This window comes from Zalophus californianus, chromosome 4 (genome assembly GCF_009762305.2).
Source record: "Zalophus californianus isolate mZalCal1 chromosome 4, mZalCal1.pri.v2, whole genome shotgun sequence".
Taxonomy (NCBI): domain Eukaryota; kingdom Metazoa; phylum Chordata; class Mammalia; order Carnivora; family Otariidae; genus Zalophus; species Zalophus californianus.
The window spans coordinates 15,182,021-15,199,614 of NC_045598.1; the positions used below are offsets into that span (position 1 = coordinate 15,182,021).

A 17,594-nucleotide genomic window follows, 5' to 3' on the forward strand; every position below is an offset into this window, starting at 1 on the left:
CTGCCCTCTTTCTTCGTTTCTCAAATATACCACACATCCTCCTACCGCAGAGCCTTTGCACTCGAGATCCCTTCTACTTGACCACCCCAACTATTTCTTTTCTCAGTTTAAAATTCTCTTCCTTCAGGAAGCATTCTTGAATCTGTTTACAGAGGGTCCTCATTATATGCACTCATAGCACTGTTTTCAAAACATGTGCCATTTATTTGTGTGCCCCAACACCCTGCAGTTAAAAAAATCTTTTTTTTAAGATTTATCTTTTTTTTTTTAAGATTTATTTGACAGAGAGACACAGCGAGAGAGGGAACACAAGCAGGGGGAGCGGCAGACAGAGGGAGAAGCAGGCTCCCCGCTGAGCAGGGAGCCCGATGTGGGGCTCGATCCCAGGACCCTGGGATCATGACCTGAGCTGAAGGCAGACGCTTAACGACTGAGCCATCTTTTAAATATTTGAAAATATATATTGATCTCTAAGTTGCTAGGTAAACCAGGTAAATCATTCTATAGTGGTCTCAATCCTGCCTCATATTAGGGTCACCTGGGGGAACTTAAAACCTGATGCCCAGGTCTTATCCTTGGAGATTCTGAAATAACTGGTGTGGGGTGAGGGGGGTCCCAGGATTTGTATTTTTAAAAACTTTTTTTTAAAGATTTTTATTTTTTAATTTTTGTTTGACAGAGAGAGAGACAGCGAGAGAGGGAACACAAGCAGGAGTGGGAGAGGGAGAAGCAGGCTTCCCGCTGAGCAGGGAGCCCGGTGCGGGGCTCGAACCCAGGACCCTGGGATCATGACCTGAGCCGAAAGCAGACACTTAACAACTGAGCCACCCAAGCGCCCCTAAAAACTTTTTAAAAAATGATTTCATTTCAGAGAGACAGCATGCACAAGTGGGAAGAGAGGGAGAAGCAGGCTCCCCACAAGCAGGGAGCCCGATGTGGGGCTCTATTCCAGGAACCTGGGATCATGACCTGAGCTGAAGGCAGATGCTTAATGGATTGAGCCACCCAGGCACCCGTGTATTTTTAAAAACTCTTCAGATAACTCTAACATGCAATGCTGAGTACCATTATTCTATATTTTAGGAAGCAGTAAGGCAGGAGAGCTATTTGAGCTTGGGCAGTTTCCTAGGACTTCAGGCCAGAAGACCTCTATTTATCAACGAGAGGTAAATAAGTCAGAAGAGTCAGAAAGGAAATCACTGGTATACAAATTCAACTGCTAGATGGTAATTTGTTTAGAGAACCTTGATATTCTTAACTTCTTTGAAAAGTTTAATATCCTGTTATCAAGACTTCCTTTTTTGTTAAGCTTGGTCAACAGTGATTCTGGCTGTCCTCATATGGTTGGTGTGAGTGAACCCTTTCTAGGGAGGACAGGGAAGCCCACATGAGTGAGTGGTCAAGTGACTGGGAAAGAGCACCAGCATTAGAGCACAGGACCTCTTCTCCACTACAGCATACAACTTCTTCCCATTGAGACGCCTGACACCCACCTGGTAACATTTCTTTTCCCCAGGTGGTTCTTCTGATGGCCCAATTTAACTCTTTCATTTCTCCTAATAAATGCATTTAAAATTTATTTACTTCAAAATACTACTTTAGGGGCACCTGGCAGGCTCAATTAAGCATCTGAGTCTTGATTTCAGCTCAGGTCATGATCTCATGGTCGTGAGATCCAACTCCCCGCCAAGTGTGGAGTCAGCTTGAGATTCTCAGTCTCTCCCCACCCCCGGCCCCTGCGACGCTCTCTCTCCCTCAAATAAAATCTTTTTTTTTTAGGGTTTTATTTTTTTAAAAGATTTTATTTATTTATTTGAGAGAGAGAATGAGAGAGAATGAGAGAGCATGAGAGGGGAGAGGGTCAGAGGGAGAAGCAGACCCCCGCTGAGCAGGGAGCCTGATGTAGGACTCGATCCCGGGACTCCAGGATCATGACCTGAGCCGAAGGCAGTTAGTTACCTAACCAACTGAGCCACCCAGGCGCTCCTCAAATAAAATCTTTTTTTTTAAAAAATATTTTATTTATCTGACAGAGAGAGAGACACAGCGAGAGGGAACACAAGTAGGGGGAGTGGGAGAGGGAGAAGCAGGCTTCCCACTAAGCAGGGAGCCCAATGCAGGGCTCGATCCCAGGACCCTGGGATCATGACCTGAGCCAAAGGCAGTCGCTTAATGACTGAGCCACTGAGGCACCCCAAATAAATAAAATCTTAAAAAAAAACCCCAAACCCAAAACTTTTAGCTGCAGCATCACACAAGTTTTGATATGCAGTACTTACATTGTTAGTTAACTTCTGGTTATCTAACAATTTCCATTATTAACTAGTCACCCAGGTGACATTTTAATATTACATTGTATGGTCCCTTGGTAAACTGAATATTGCTAGCTAGCTAATGGGGAAAGAAAATAAAGGGATAGTTCCAATCTTTTTTCTTGTTATGTAGAATGAGGAAAAGAAAGATTGGAATGTCTATACAGTTGAGTCTTTCAGCAACCAGAGTTACATAAAAAATGAAGCAATATTTTCTACAAGTCATAGTGTTCCTTTGAAAGTGGCTTACTCACCTGGCAAGATCTTCAATAAAAAATGGAATTTAAAATGCTGGCAGACCTAGATGCAGACACACCCCAGGAGTAATGAGCTCACCCAGTGGTCAGATTTTGGTGTCTAAATAACATTTTTCTAAAGGAAAGCAAGGCTCCGTGAAGAAATGGCTGATCCTAACGCTAGGGCAGGGAAAATACAAGATATGCCTGTAGCATCTTATAATGTCACAAAGTAAGTGCTCTAAAAAGCAGAAGTTTGAGGGAATGTCAAAGGGAAACATGAACAAACTTGAAAGAGCTCCCAAGGCCAAAGCTGGACATCTGGGCAACAAAATCATGTTCTATTGGGTTACAACTCAAAGTATAAATTAAACATATATGAGTCTGTAGTGGCATATTTATTTACACACATACATAACCAAATAAATGATAGAGGAGACAAATATTCCTTGCAGGAGGATTCCAAATTTTAGATACTCCTCACTCAAGGAAAGAAGTAGAGCTTAATTCTCTCCTCCCTCCTTCAATGTAGGTTGGACTCAGTGACTATCTTCCAAATAGACTAGAAAAAGAAAGGGAGAAAAGGAAAGTAACTTTAGAGTGGAGACCCTAACCACCATCTCAAGCATGTAGTCAAGGTTAAACATCACCAATGATGTCATGGGTATCACGTACCCACCGATATGGTAAGGGCACTTCACTTATACGGTATATTGACCCCAAACCCATAATTACAGTTTAGTCATGAGAAAAACACTAGACAAAACCCAAATTGAAGGACATTCTACAAAATGCCTCACTAGTACTTCTCAGAACTGTCAAGGTCATGACAAAAAGGAAAGATTGAAAAACTGTCAAAGGCCAGAGGACACTAAGGGTACATGATGACTAAATGTAATGTGGTATCCTGAACTGCACCATGGACTAGGAAAAGGGCATTAGGAAAACTCAAATAAAGACTGGAGTTTGGGACACCTGGCTGGCTCAGTTGGTAGAACATGTGACTCTTGATCTCAGGGTCACGAATTCACGTCCCATGCTGGGCGTAAAGTTTACTTAAAAAAAAAAAAAATCTGGTGTTTAGTTAACTAGCAATATATACGAATGCTGGTTTCTTAGTTTTGACAAATGTTGTATGGTAATGATAATAGTGGTAACTGAATGAGGGGTATATGGAACTCTGTATAAATTTGGAACTTTTCTGTAAGTAAAATTATTTCAAAATATAACATTTATTTTAAAAATTTGGCATATGATTCTCTGTAGCTTATTACTTTGATATGTAAATCATTTTGTGATTTTTTTAATACAAAACAATGTCTTTCTTCTTTTTTTTTTTTTGGTAGTTCCAACACTAATAGATTACATGTACCCCTCTTAGGGATGCATGTTAATATTTGAAGCTGGTGAGGACATGATGTCTCTCTCCCTAAACTACTGGAGGATATGTAGACCTATAGCTCAAGCTTAAAGGTGACTGAAGGAGATCTATAAGACTAATGAACTGGGACTAACTGGTGGTAGAGGTTCTGTCTCAAGGCATTTTTATTCCTTACTGAGCAATTTTACTCTCATACAAGTAAGCAGCCTTAAACTGCTCAATAAATAGTCACACAGTATTTGAGGCAAATGTGCCTAAATGAAGAGGACACATAAAACCTCAGACTCCAAGTCAAGCTACACCTTAACTTTTATAGAGTACACTGTAGTAGCCTTTAATTCACACAGGAATTTCAATCCTAAAGAAAACTACTCAAGTAGCAATAAATGAGAAGTTAAAAAGACCAGACCCCAGTTGCCAGTGAAAGGATGTCAACCATCAGAGGTCATATACATCAGGTCCACAGCGTGACAAAACTTACTCAGAGTTAGCTGATGGTTGTACATATACCGCCAATTATATGAAAATAAGTGACAGAGAACAAAAAGTTAAATCAAAAGGCAGGGGAAAATCTGGGTCTAACCCCTGCATTCAGGTCCCTGACATTGCAAACACCTGTGAGATTTGAACATTTGCTAAATGTTGGATTGTAGGTCAAAACAAAAAGCAATGGAATGCAGGACTTCAGTTATATGGAATGTCCAGAATAAGCAAATCCATCGAAACAAAAAGTAGATTAGTGGTTCCCCGAGACTGAGAGTAGAGAATGAAGAGAGACTGCTAAAGGGCATGGGGTTTCTTTCTCGCATGATAAAAATGTTCTGAAATTATACAGTGGTGCTGGTTGCACAACTGTGAATATTCTAAAACCACTGAACTGTATACTCCAAGAGGGTGAATTTTACAGTACATGAATTGTCTCGGTAAGAAAAAAGCAATGCAAATAAAGCAATGCAAAATGTTCCTCTCCACAAAATGGAGTTTTATAGGAGTTTATAAGTGCTAATGGCATGGTCAAAATGGAACATCTGAATCCCTACATTTTTTTTTTTTGTAAAGAACAAAACTTGAGTAATGAAAACACAGAATTAGATCCAATAGCCTATTTTTTCTACCTTACAATCCATTTGACTTGAATGGAGTCATTTGAAACAAAAAGTTATGTCAAAACCCCCAGAATTGTAACTTGTTTGGAGAGTGGTTCTAGAAAAGAGAAAATGGTCTTTGGATATAATTCTTGTAACTCATCTAGAATGCATTCTGAAATATGAAAATAAGACAAAAACCAACCAAAGATCTGTCTGGGTAAATGAGGAGCAGACATTTCCTAGTGGGATAGGATGTTGATGAAGCATGTGTAAACCTCTAGCTCTTTTTTTTTTCTTCCACGCAGATTATAAGCTCCATGAGAGGAGAGATTGTTTTATTCAGTTATATTCCCTGCACTTAGTACACAGTAGATGCTCAGTAAATATTTGTTGAACGAATCAAGTTTATGATGCAGCTGTGAACTGGCTTATTCACCTATGCAATAATCTAAAATGAGTCTTTTGAAAACTGGCATCATGTTCTTTTGATAGAAAAAGAAAAATTCTCATTTAACTTAGTGAATAACTATAAGTTAACTGGTTTGAATACAGGCATAAAACACCTGAATTAATGAACTAAACTTAATTTAATGAACCTGTTCCCAAAGTTAAAATGGGTCAAAGAGCTTTTGCGAAAGCTTGAAGGAGTGGAGGCATGTCATTGCTGGCCATGTCACCTATTACTTTAAACCAAAAACCACCAAACCCTGCTTTCCAGTAAGAACACTGTAAAGAGGGAAGGAATCATGATGATGCTTTGCAGTACAGTTGATATTAGCAGGGATCAATTATCCCACTTTGCTCATATTTTGCCATTAGCTAACAACCCTTCTTCTCCCTATAAGTAAAATTCTGCGTGTAAAGCAATAAGATACCCAAATATTACTCAGTAGTCTCTCAGTCTTCCATCACACTTGTTTTAGGTGAGATTTCAAACATAAGTTGTTATTGTACAGAAGCATTTTCAACTCTTGAATCTTTTTTCAAAAATAATGTATCTCTTCCCTCCATTCCTGACGTTTACCCACATCTAAAATACTGATGAACAGGCCCGCACTATTACTTGAAGGCCAGAGCCCTGCAAACAACATCCACTGATTTCCAAGAGGCAACCACCACCCTGCTTTCCCCAAACTACCCCCTGCATCCCGTGAGTGCTGCCAACACCTAAAAACCTACATCACTCAGGAGATTCCTGGATCAGAATCCTCTGTACTTAGCTTCTGGCAGCTATTAAAATTCAGTATATCATAGAATCATGTTACTTCTTCCAAGTGAGAGATTCCAGGCAGCCCACAGCCAGACTCTGAAACAGCTTTTCAGGCCCCATTTTTTATGAGAGATGCTGTCACATGTCACAAGACTTCCAGGACTTGGTTCTTCGAGAACAGCTTTCCACCACTGTGGAATGGGCTCTGTGGGTTCACGTAGCGGGATCCTGTATTGTGTTCAACTACACTCTGAAGAAAAACATTTTATTGCTATGGAAAATTTTGTTCTTGTGCTTCACAAGTCTTGCCAAGTCTCTTAATGTGGATATTTCTTCAGAGATGGAAGCCATAAGAACTCTTTGGTTATCCGGACACAAAATACAAAGACTGTTTATTTGGGAGCAGCCCTGGCTTTCTTCATAAATACATTTTGTAAGGAGATGGCCTACAAACAACTGAAATGGAAAACCATCTGTAGAGCCTGCCATTTCATAGAAGACTTAAAAACTAAAAAAACACAGTGTCCCAGTATCAGTAGGAGAAACAGGCTTAAAACACAGTTTGCTTTATACTCACCAGACTGGCTAGAGTGAACCTGAAGTTGGGAACAATGTGATTTTCACACATGGTATTGGTTTGGTTTTAAATCCCATACCCACTTTTAAAAAGCATAATTTAGCTTTGGTTTCTTTCATTCTTTAGAAGACATCTTTGGGTTTCTTAAGCATCAGAGGTAATTGGTGATTTAAAATTAGTGGTAGTAGTAGTTTCAAAGTGAATTAGTTTCCCTAGTCCTACTACACACAATGGAACACTGCTCCCATCCTGAATGCATTTCTAGCTGAAGTTGGAAAGAAGCTTCCTCTGGACTTCCCGAGGGGCTCTCCCACCCAAACAACAAGTTTCCTCCCTACCCACAAAGTAGCTTGCATTTTCCAACTGTAGACACACACACACACACACACACACCCACACACCCACACCCACACACCCACCCCCACACACCCACCCACCCACCCTCAGGAGTGATTTGGATTAGACAACGAATAGCCAGACAGCACCTCCCAGAGATGGGCGCACATGCAGCAGCTGTCAAAAGGAGAAGTCATTTTACTTTCTTTTAAACTTGCAATGTTTGTCTTTATTTTGTTCTTTATATTTTGAAAGTGAAAAGAAATAGTATTGAGTCAATTTCTTTTTGTTTTTTTTTTTAAATATTTGTTCTATGTATTTACAAGCCTTAAAGTTGCTCTAAAGATTTCAAAAGTATTAAGAGTACTTTTCGCAGGGTAGCACTTGTTTTTTAAATTTTTTAAACAATTCTTGGAGTTCTCTGGTCCACAGCATTTCCTTCTGTTCCAAGGTTATGTATGTGTTGATTACTATTGTGATTTTTTTTTAAATTTTCTGAAGCAAGCTGAGAGGCAGGCAGAAAGATTTGATGCCAAAAAAAAAAAAAAAAAATCTTTCTTACCTTATTCACCCCAAACCTTTTTAAATCTGGACTAACTACTATGCTTTAAAACAAACGTGAGGTGCATCTGAAGGGGAGGGAAATTTATTTCTCTGCTTTTCTATTATACAAGTTGTTTACAGAAACTGCAAATTAAAAAATTACACTGGCATTTGCAGTCCTTAAAATAAATTAAAAAGTTCTCAACTTTTTTTTTTTGCTAAACAGATGTGTTTTTTTAAAGTATGAGTCCTTGTTTAAAAAGAAAAGATTAAAACAGAAAATATTTTCTATAAATAATACATGTATTTTGGTTTTAGTGCTCCCGCCCTCAGGTTTGAAGTTTACTTTTTTCCAGTACCTTTTTCCTCCATGATCACCTTTTTTTCTCTTTCCCCTCTCCCACTCGTGCACACGTGGGGATTTCTGCGAGAATTGGCCTTGCTGCACTGTGATTGGCGAAGACGTGAAACTTTTTAAAAAAATACTTAAATTGTTTCTTTTGTTTCGTTTTGTGTATTTGAAGCTTTAGTTATCCTCAGACTCCTCTTCAGCTTCCCGCAGCCATGTGAAGAACGCAGTGACAGATTTCAGAGCCACACCCTTCCCATTCTGCTCTGCAGGGTCCTTGCTGCTTTCCCATTTGTAGAAGGCATCCTCGGAGATCACCTCCTCATCGTATAGGCAATCAAAAAACATTCGTAGCAAATCTGCAAGAAGTAAAAATATACCATCAGTTCTAGAGGCACTGTAGTTGTGACAGAGAGATTATATTTCCAAGGAATGAATGAATGAATGCACATGGGTTCCCCTAGAGAAGAATATCCATAACAATTCATCATACTCCCTCTTTATAGTATGGTATAATAGCAAAAACGACTTGTCTAAAGAACAGGAAAAAGATTTAAGCAATCTAAATTATTTTTATTGCTATTACTTTGTTCAGTTTGAACTATTTTCTGATAGTGCTGAGATGTTTGATATTATGTAGTTCTCAAACTACACACTATAAAAATTAAATACACGAATAACTACTTTCTTTATACATTCTCCATTGTTTGAAATTTTACAATAAAAATATGTAATTTTTACAAATTTTGGAAGAAAAGGGCAGAAGGTACTTCCCCCCCTTCTAATGTTGCTTTCAAACTGGAAAGAGTAATAATTTATATGGAAAATATGGGTAAAATAGTTTTTACTATTTTACTTATCTGGATTTTATCCAGAGAAACAACAGCCTGTTTTTTTCAATGCCCAGATGATTTGGGCAAATTTAATTTTCTGTTTTGCTCCCACAGTGGAAACTCAGCTTATGTTATTGTTCAAAAAAGAGAAAAAGCTGGTAATTTTTATTACCAATTTTATTAAAAATAAAAACCTTTATTTTTAACCCCTTCATTATGGGCTCTTAAGTTCATTTAAAGTCAGCCTCCATTCATATGAACAGAAGGAGGCAACAGAATAAACAATAACTGATAATAAATATTAGGCTTAAAATGAGTCATATTAAATTTTTTCTTTGGATTTATCTTTGTAATTTTATTAGTTAAGCTAATACTGAAATCACTTTTCATTCTCTAAACCCTGGTTGGCCTATGGGGAAATGGAAACAAGTGGCCAAAATTCTATTGATGGTAAATCTAGAATTAAACATCTCTCCAGGGATTATTAAAGCTGATTATTATGGGAGACACTTTGGCTGGGAGCATATAGCATCAATTTCATCTCTCGAAAAGTGAATGAGTCCTCATCCTATAAGAACAGAAAAAGGAAGTCATGATGTTAAATGACCCTCCAAAGGTCTTGAGAGAGAGAAACAAAATCAGTTAATTCTGATTCAGACTTAGATGTCTCCTCAGTTACAGCCTGAGGATTATTTGTTTTGATCTTTTCCTTTATCTCCTAGAGGGATTCATCAGCACTAGCAAACAAGGAAAGCCCAGCAACAGATACAACCTAAGCAAGTACCAAAGAGCTACTTCAATGTCAGCTCTGAAACTGCCCTGTACTACTATCCACTTTCACAAGTTTCAACTGAATTTTCAAGATTTAATACAATTCAGTTAATTTACCAATATCACTAAGACTTGGGTGGTCCAGGTTACCTTATTTGTCTGGTTAGCAAAGAATTAATCATAACCCTGAAGTGAAAATTAGTCTAAAACACCTTAATGTCTTTGTTGGGTGTCTGAGGATTCTGAAGAGTATCATCCTCTTTCATGACTAAGACCTGTGTCAAAGAAGGTGAAAGACTGTAATGCACGCATGCCATCACCACAATGCTCTGCATTATCCAAAAGGGTAGCCACTAACCACGTGCGGCTATTTACATTTAAATTAAATAAAATTTAAAATTAAGCTCCTTAGTCACAATAGGCACATTCACAAGTGCTCAAGTGAATATACTGTACCATACTGCATGGTACACATTTCCATCACTTAGGCAGACTTGCCCTATAGTGAGGATTAAATCTCTAATATAAATTAATTTTATTACCATTTTCTCACAGAAGTCAAGTACATAAAAAATCCAGGTTTATTAAAGTTGTTGGTTATCTGTGTTTTTGTTAGTAGTGATTCTTCTATATTATTTGCTGTTCAAAACCCATCAAAGCATTTCTGAAGTCCTGACTTGGATAAATCTCACCCACTGGTTGGGTTAATTGTAAGAGGTAAACTTACTGGCAGGTTGATCAAGTTTTACTATTGATGCTTGTAGTGCATAAAGTGCTTGCAGTTCCTTCTCTGTATCTGAGTCTAGGTACTTGAGTAAGATCGGCACTCTCTGCTTGATAACAGCAGTGTCCACTCGGAAGGTAGAACAGTCAGCTACAGGTGATACAAGAACTAAGCGTTACATTTAAGGAGTTAACACAGCCATTTTTAATTTTCTGAGTTGGTAAGATGTGATTACAAGGAAAGTGGAAGCAAGGGGGGGGGTCCAAGGAAAAGATTTTGAAATCTAAGATATTCTGAAATGAATGGGATATTCTTCCTGAAATAATAAAAATACACGGAGGGGGGATGTTTTTTGAGTGCTGGGTTCCCTAAAAACAAGTGCACCCAATTCTTTATCTTTAATCATAATGAAACAGGGACAGTGGTTTTGTGACATTCCAAACTATAAAAGAAACATTAAAAAGGAAATTAAAGTGATAGTTCATGCTAATCTTTTCAGAAGGGTAAAACGGAACCATTTTAATTATTACTAGGAGGGCGAGGACTAACTCTAACAGTGGCAAACAACACATACAATTTAGGCCTTCTGGGGTAAAGGCACAGTAAAAAGAGGTTGAGGAAATCTCATCCTCAATGCCAAGAAGCATAACATTTTATCTCCTCTGTAAGTGAGCACTGGGTACAATCTTGTTTTTTTAAAGCAGCTTTTATCCTTTCCAACTGCGACTTTATTTTTTAAAATATTTACTTTGAGAGAGAACGCATGAGGGAGCATGGGGTGGGGGGGAGGGGCAGAGGGAGAGGGAGAGGGACAGAGAGAATCTCAAGCAGACTCCCTGCTGAGCAAGGAGCGCAACATGGGGTTTGATCTCACGACCCTGAGATCATGACCTGAACTGAAATCAAGAGTTGGACACTTAACTGACTGAGCCACCAGGCACCTCTACAGCTGTGATTTTAAAACACCAGTCTTATGAGGCGCCTGGGTGGCTCAGTCAGTTGACTGTTTCACTCTTGTTCTCAGCTCAGGTCATGATCTAAAGGGTCATGAGATCAAGCCCCACATTGGGCTCTGTGCTCAGCGTGTCCCTCTCCCTCTGCCTTTCCCCCCCGCTTGCTCTTGCTCTCTGTCTCTCAAATAAATCTTAAAAAAAAACAAAAAACTCCAAAAAAACCAATAACACCAGCCTTACAGTTCCATAGATACTGGAAATGACTTAAGATGTTTTTATATAAAAGACTTTCTATTAGCTTGTTATTTACCTCATTAAAGACCTAACACTGAAAAAACATTCATCTGACAAAAAAATCTTAGAATATAATTCTGAAGCTATCTTCTACAATGATGACAGACCTGAAATTCCGAACAACTTTTGAGCCGATGGGACTTTTTTCTGTACTGCAGTGACAGAAATGTGAATTTCTATCAGGCTAGGTGGATGATCTCATTCAATATTGTTGAATACTATATGCAGCTTAAATACTTAGGGTTTCTACCAACCCTAATCCTATCCACCTATGTGATTAACAATGACATTGTCTTATCATCTAAGGTCAACATAAAGCAAAAGAAACAATTTTCTTCTTTCCTCATATGTTTTTATATAAAATGGCTTTTCTGTTGAAATGACGAATCCTTCATTGATATTAGGTTAAGAATATTCAACCCATTCATTATAAATCTTGAATGGAAGATGGAGGAGGCTTCGCATACTGGAGGTGAAAGGTAAAGGTAAAACCACATCCAACAGAGAAGGAAACAACCCAAGTGCCATGTACCCACTTTCTCCTGAATCGGAAGAACAAAAGGCATACAGTACTGCTCAGATCTGGGCTTTCTATAGGCACAGCAGCTAATCAGCCCCCTGCTTGAGACAGCCAGGCATTGTAGACAGAAATGGCACCCAGTGGCACAAGAAAATGAGTTTCACAGGGCAAATTTTGAAGACAACATAAACTCAGATCCGTATCATCAGCAGTTAACATACCGGGGGTTTCAGATGTTAAGAGCTGCCTTCAGAAATGTTACTTACCTATAATAGCTGCTTTACAAACGGCTGTCATTAAAGCTCTAAGGAATGTAGGTGAACTCATCTGGCTTTCATCTAGATTAGCCTGAAATCAAAAGTAAATGGAACAGTTAAAAGTACCCTTGCACATCAGAGAAATTACTTCTCTTACACCAGGCCTCATCTGGCACTAGGGAGAGATGGGGGTCACATTCAACATTCTTGTAAAAATTAATCTTAATTCATTGGAAAATACCTGGGCTACCACCAGTTCTGTCTGAAAATGTTCCTAGGTAGCAACATTTAGTTTTCAGAGAGCTTACTGCTGCTTATGTTTTGCTCAATTATACAGTGCTGTGCACTATGTGCATATGGAAGTACAACCATTTAAAAACATTTCTTCCTCAATAAATAACTCATATTAAGATGATCTCACCCCAGTGTGTTTTAGAGACTACTTTTCTGAGTAGTGTGCAACAATTTTTAGATGTGCTAACATTGCTTTTTTATCTTAACTTTAATGTGAACTAGAGATTAAACTCAAGCATTGTCTCACATCTTTCAGGTGGTGGTGAGAAAAATATTACTTTTCTAAGGATGGCAGAAAAAATGTATTTAGAGATATGGTAAGTAGAGTAAACGGGGCCTCAAATTTGTTTCTTAGTTTCTCTTAAGATCTTCTTAAAAAAAGAAAGATCTTGCTATAAAACACTGTACTAAGCCAGATGAATAGCAAAAGGAAAACACAAAAGGAGACATTTTCTAGGAAGGTATTTCAAATACTTTTCAAAGTTTATGTTCCTATGCTTGTGAACAGAATTAATGCTTGTCTCAGCTTCTTTTAATAGCACAGCATAGTATTTTCCACTGGGACAGCCTTAAAATGACTGGCCAGGAACAAACTTAGAATGTCATTATAAACCTCTGTGTTAGAAAGCTAAGAATTTCAAAGATATTTGGAGATCAGTAAAATGTTTATGAATTTTAAAACTGACACAGATTAACTAGCTGCTCTTTGTTGAATACCTAACCTCATACATCACTTGGTGAGAGCCAAGTTAAGAGGGGTTAACAAGTCAGATGGCCAGCTCTGCAGGATACCAGCAGCACTGCACATGGTGGGCTGTGTTACAGTAAGAGATTTCATTACCAATCTTTTCCAAAAGAACAGAAACGTGGTGCTACTGCTAACACCTGAGGATGGGGACAGGATGGGGCAATAGCCACATACAAAAGATTTGATGATTTATGTGTTATAGCCAGTTGCTGGTTTACACCTTGTAAAACAAACTTTATTTAGACTGAAGCCAGGCTGGTCTAGGCCCAGAAATTACTTTCACAAAGTGTGAACAATTATTTTTGAAGAATAAAAAATGAGAGAATAAAAACACACCATTACTTTTTGGTTCAACAATACTTTAAAAATAAGTTAGTAGAGCTATTTCAAGTACTGAATATCATCTGAAATTCCCAAATACTTCTGAAAAAATATGAACAAATTAGCTAAAAAGAATTAGATAATAAATACCACTTCCAAACCATTTGACTGTTTCTTATAAAGAAATAAACTGCATATTGCTTCTACCAAATAAAGCTAAATATTGTAACTCTAATATTTAAGAATAGAACAGACCTGAAGAATAGTGTCGAGAACACTATAGATTAAGCAAAAATCTTTTTTTTAAAGATTTTATTTATTTATTTGAGAGAGAGAGAGAACAAGCAGGGGGAGCAGCAGAGGGAGAGGAAGAAGCAGGCTCTCTGCTGAGCAGGGAGCCCAATGAGGGACTTGATCCTGGGACCCTGGGATCATGACCTGAGCGGAAGGCAGATGCTTAACCAAATGAGCCACCCAGGCGCCCCAGATTAAGCAAAGATCTTAACAAAAATGGGAAGAACAAGAAGGCAGATGGGTCTGCTAATTGGGTAAGCAAACTCAGATTTACATAATTCTGGTATTAGACACAGAGCAACAAATGTCTTCATGTACTATGAGCTCAACTACTATTACATTTTTGTTTTTTCTTTCTCTCCTTTAAAAGTCATCTTTATTAGTATAATCTACATTCGGTGAAATTTACCCTTTGTCTTCTCTGTAAGGATAACAATTGTTGGTCCACAATAGGCAGAATAAATAGTGATATAAAAAAATGAAGCCCAACATCAATGAAGAGGTGAAAATGGCATCATTTTGCGATACATAAGAACATAAAAGACCAAATGGTTGAAATGATGGGATCTATGAAAAATCATGGCAAAAAAGAATAATGTTAAATATGTAAACACTGGATTTCTATTTTTTTTTAAAGATTTTATTTATTTACTTGAGAAAGAGAGAGAGAGCATGAGCAGGGAGGAAGAGCAGGGGGAGAGGGAGAAGCAGGTCCCCCAAAGAGCAGGGAGCCCAAAGTGGGGCTCCATCCCATTACCCTAGGATCATGACCTGAGCCACTGGCAGAAGCTTAACCGACTGGGCCACCCAGGTGCCCACTGACTGGATTTTTAAACAGAAAACAAGGCACGTCGATAACATACCAGAAAGGCTGATGCTGATTCTATGCTAAATCCTACAACAAACTACCACATAAATGGCTTAAAAGTCTTAAGAGAGAAAAGAGATGGTTATGCCAAGAGGAGTAAGTAAGTACATGAAAAACAAGTGATGCTAAACTAACCTTTCCTTTTCTGATTTGATTAGTATATGGCAGCTCAGACGGATATAGGTATATATTCACTGGACTTCAGCAAGGCTTCTGACAAACTATGTAATGGCAGCTATACCCTTGTGGGCAAGATGAAAAGATGAAATAGACAGTAAAATGATGTGAAATAATAAACAGGTTAACAGCTGGAAGTGTCCATGGGGGAAGGGGTGGGATCTTGTCCCTGAAAGGAAGCTACTTTGCCCCATTCACATATTTTACCCATAACTTGGAAGGGGATAAAGTTGATTGCATTAATGAAATGCAAGGAGGATACAAAGTGAAAAAGATGGCAAGGAAATTTTATGACCAAAGTCAGATTCTAAACTGTCCTGATAGACAAAAACTCGTATCTTATTTAAGCAGATGAACATAAGCAGAAATAATTGTTAAAAGCCCCATTCTGGTTCCAAAACCAAATGCATTAAAGTTCCAGATGGTAGAGATAACTAAACTGAGGAACATTAAAGAATGGGTACTATATGACTGAAAGAGCAGTCTGAGTTCAGCTGGTGAGTCTGAAGCAGAGTCCAAAACAAAAAATGCAACAGCACTGCCTAACTCCACACTGTTGCATCACATCTGGCAATCATGCTCAATTTGCACATGTCACTTGTGAGAGGGATACTGAAAATCCAGGCTGTTTGGATAAGAGTAACCAGACAAGAGTCTGGATATCAAGATTTCAAGAAAGGATGAGAGAACCTAGAGAGGGAGACAGGAATATAATAGTAAACTATTACAATTAATTAAAAGATTCTCAACTAGGTGACAGGATAGACTTACCATCCTGAATAGACATGGAGGAAAATAGATTTAAAAAAACCCCAAATTATCAGAAGTTTCATTATTTCTCAATGCCTAAGAGTGGATAAAGAATTAACAAGCCATTACAAAGACGACAAAAAAGGATTTATCCAAGAGGGAGAGGACCAGATTAGCCATCCATGACTTTCAACTTGGATTATTATATGATCCCATGAAAAATGTGTACAAATAAAACATACTTATATAAACAAGAATCACTAAAGGAAAACAGTAGCAGATTAAAAAGAGACATGATCAATAGACTCCACAAGAAAAATAAGGTATAAAATTTTCAGAAGGGAGAATTACTATGAAGATGAAAGCCAACACAAGTCACAGTAACTATGTATTATTTATTAATTTCACCCAGAATAGTATTTAAAATGCAGGAACATTTAGAAAAAATATGTATTTTTTTAATTAAAGATTTTCATTTATTTATTTGAGAGAGAGAGAGAGAAGAAAAGAAAGGGAGGGTAAGAGGGAGAAGCAGACTCCCTGCTGAGCAGAGAGCCTGATGTGGGGCTCGATCCCAGGACCCTGGGATCATGACCTGAGCCGAATGCATCTGCTTAACTGACTAACCCACCCAGGCACCCAAAATGTCTATTTTTTGAATAGTAAAATGTAGGGTATATTCTAAACTGAGAGACCCAGAAAAATGGCTTCTGTTTTGAATAGTTTTACTTGACCTTGTAAAAGACTGTAAATCTTATAAAAATAAAAAACAGCCTTATAGTTTCAAATACACATACATGAAAAAATAAAAACTAACTTAATGTTAAATACTCCTATTAAGTGAAAGGGAAGATACAGGCATGCCTTGTTTTATTGTGCTTTGCTTTATCGTACTTCAGTGATACTGTGTTTTTTACAAAATGAAGGTTTATAGCAACACTGCATCAAGCAATTCTATCAGCACCATTTGTCCAACAGTATTTGCTCACTTCTGTGTGTCACATCTGGGTAATCCTCACAGTATTTTAAACTATTTTATTATTACTGTATTTGTTATAATGATCTGTGATCAGTGATTATGACTCAATGAAAGCTCAGATGATGGTTAGAATTTTTTGGCAATAAAGTATTTTTCTTTAAGATATTATGTACTTTTTAAAGATATAATGCTATTACAGACTTAATAGACTACAGTATTGTGTGAACATAACTTTAAATGCACTGAGAAAACAAAAAATTAATTTGACTTGCTTTACTGCAATATTCGCTTTATTGTGGTCTGGAACTGAGCCCGCACTATCTCTGAGGTGTGCCGGTATGTGAATGTAAGTGAGCCCACAAGACTCGTTCTTGCAGAGATATCAGGGAAGGTGACATAATCTCTATACCTCTACCCAGTCAAAGATCTGTTCATCGTTCGCTTTGTCCTCAATAATGAGTTTCTCGAGTCGCTTATACAGCTCTTCAGCAGAGAGTTCTTTTTTTGAAAGTGCTTCAGAGGAACAGGAACTATCAGACTCTATGAAGTCCAACTTCTGAAACATAAAATGTTATATGTATTAATAATGTAAGTCAGTATTAGGAACAACCTGAGATGAAAACAAAGTCATGGGCTGTACATTTTATTTTACACAGAGTCAAAATGATCAGCAGAAGCCATTTTTTATTTATAATTCTCTAAGACTCTCACCTCCACTACCTTTCTGAATATTTCTCCAACTTTTTAAAAAATATTAGAGATCTAGATTTTATCAGATC

General features: G+C 37.8%; 1 protein-coding gene across 12 annotated transcripts in view; it reads right to left on the bottom strand.

Moving 5' to 3' along the window:
* Nucleotides 1-7,346: 7,346 nt before the first annotated feature.
* Nucleotides 7,347-17,594, bottom strand: part of EIF4G3 (eukaryotic translation initiation factor 4 gamma 3) — a 337,040-nt gene continuing 326,792 nt past the window's right edge. For all 12 annotated transcript variants that reach the window (XM_035727265.1, XM_035727264.1, XM_035727263.1 and 9 more), the window contains 4 exons: nucleotides 17,225-17,371; nucleotides 12,394-12,475; nucleotides 10,364-10,510; nucleotides 7,347-8,391 (listed from right to left, as the gene is read on the bottom strand). In XM_035727265.1, coding sequence (XP_035583158.1) covers nucleotides 8,210-8,391; nucleotides 10,364-10,510; nucleotides 12,394-12,475; nucleotides 17,225-17,371 — 558 coding nt within the window. In that variant the 3' untranslated portion in view covers nucleotides 7,347-8,209. The remainder of the gene's footprint in view (nucleotides 8,392-10,363; nucleotides 10,511-12,393; nucleotides 12,476-17,224; nucleotides 17,372-17,594) is intronic.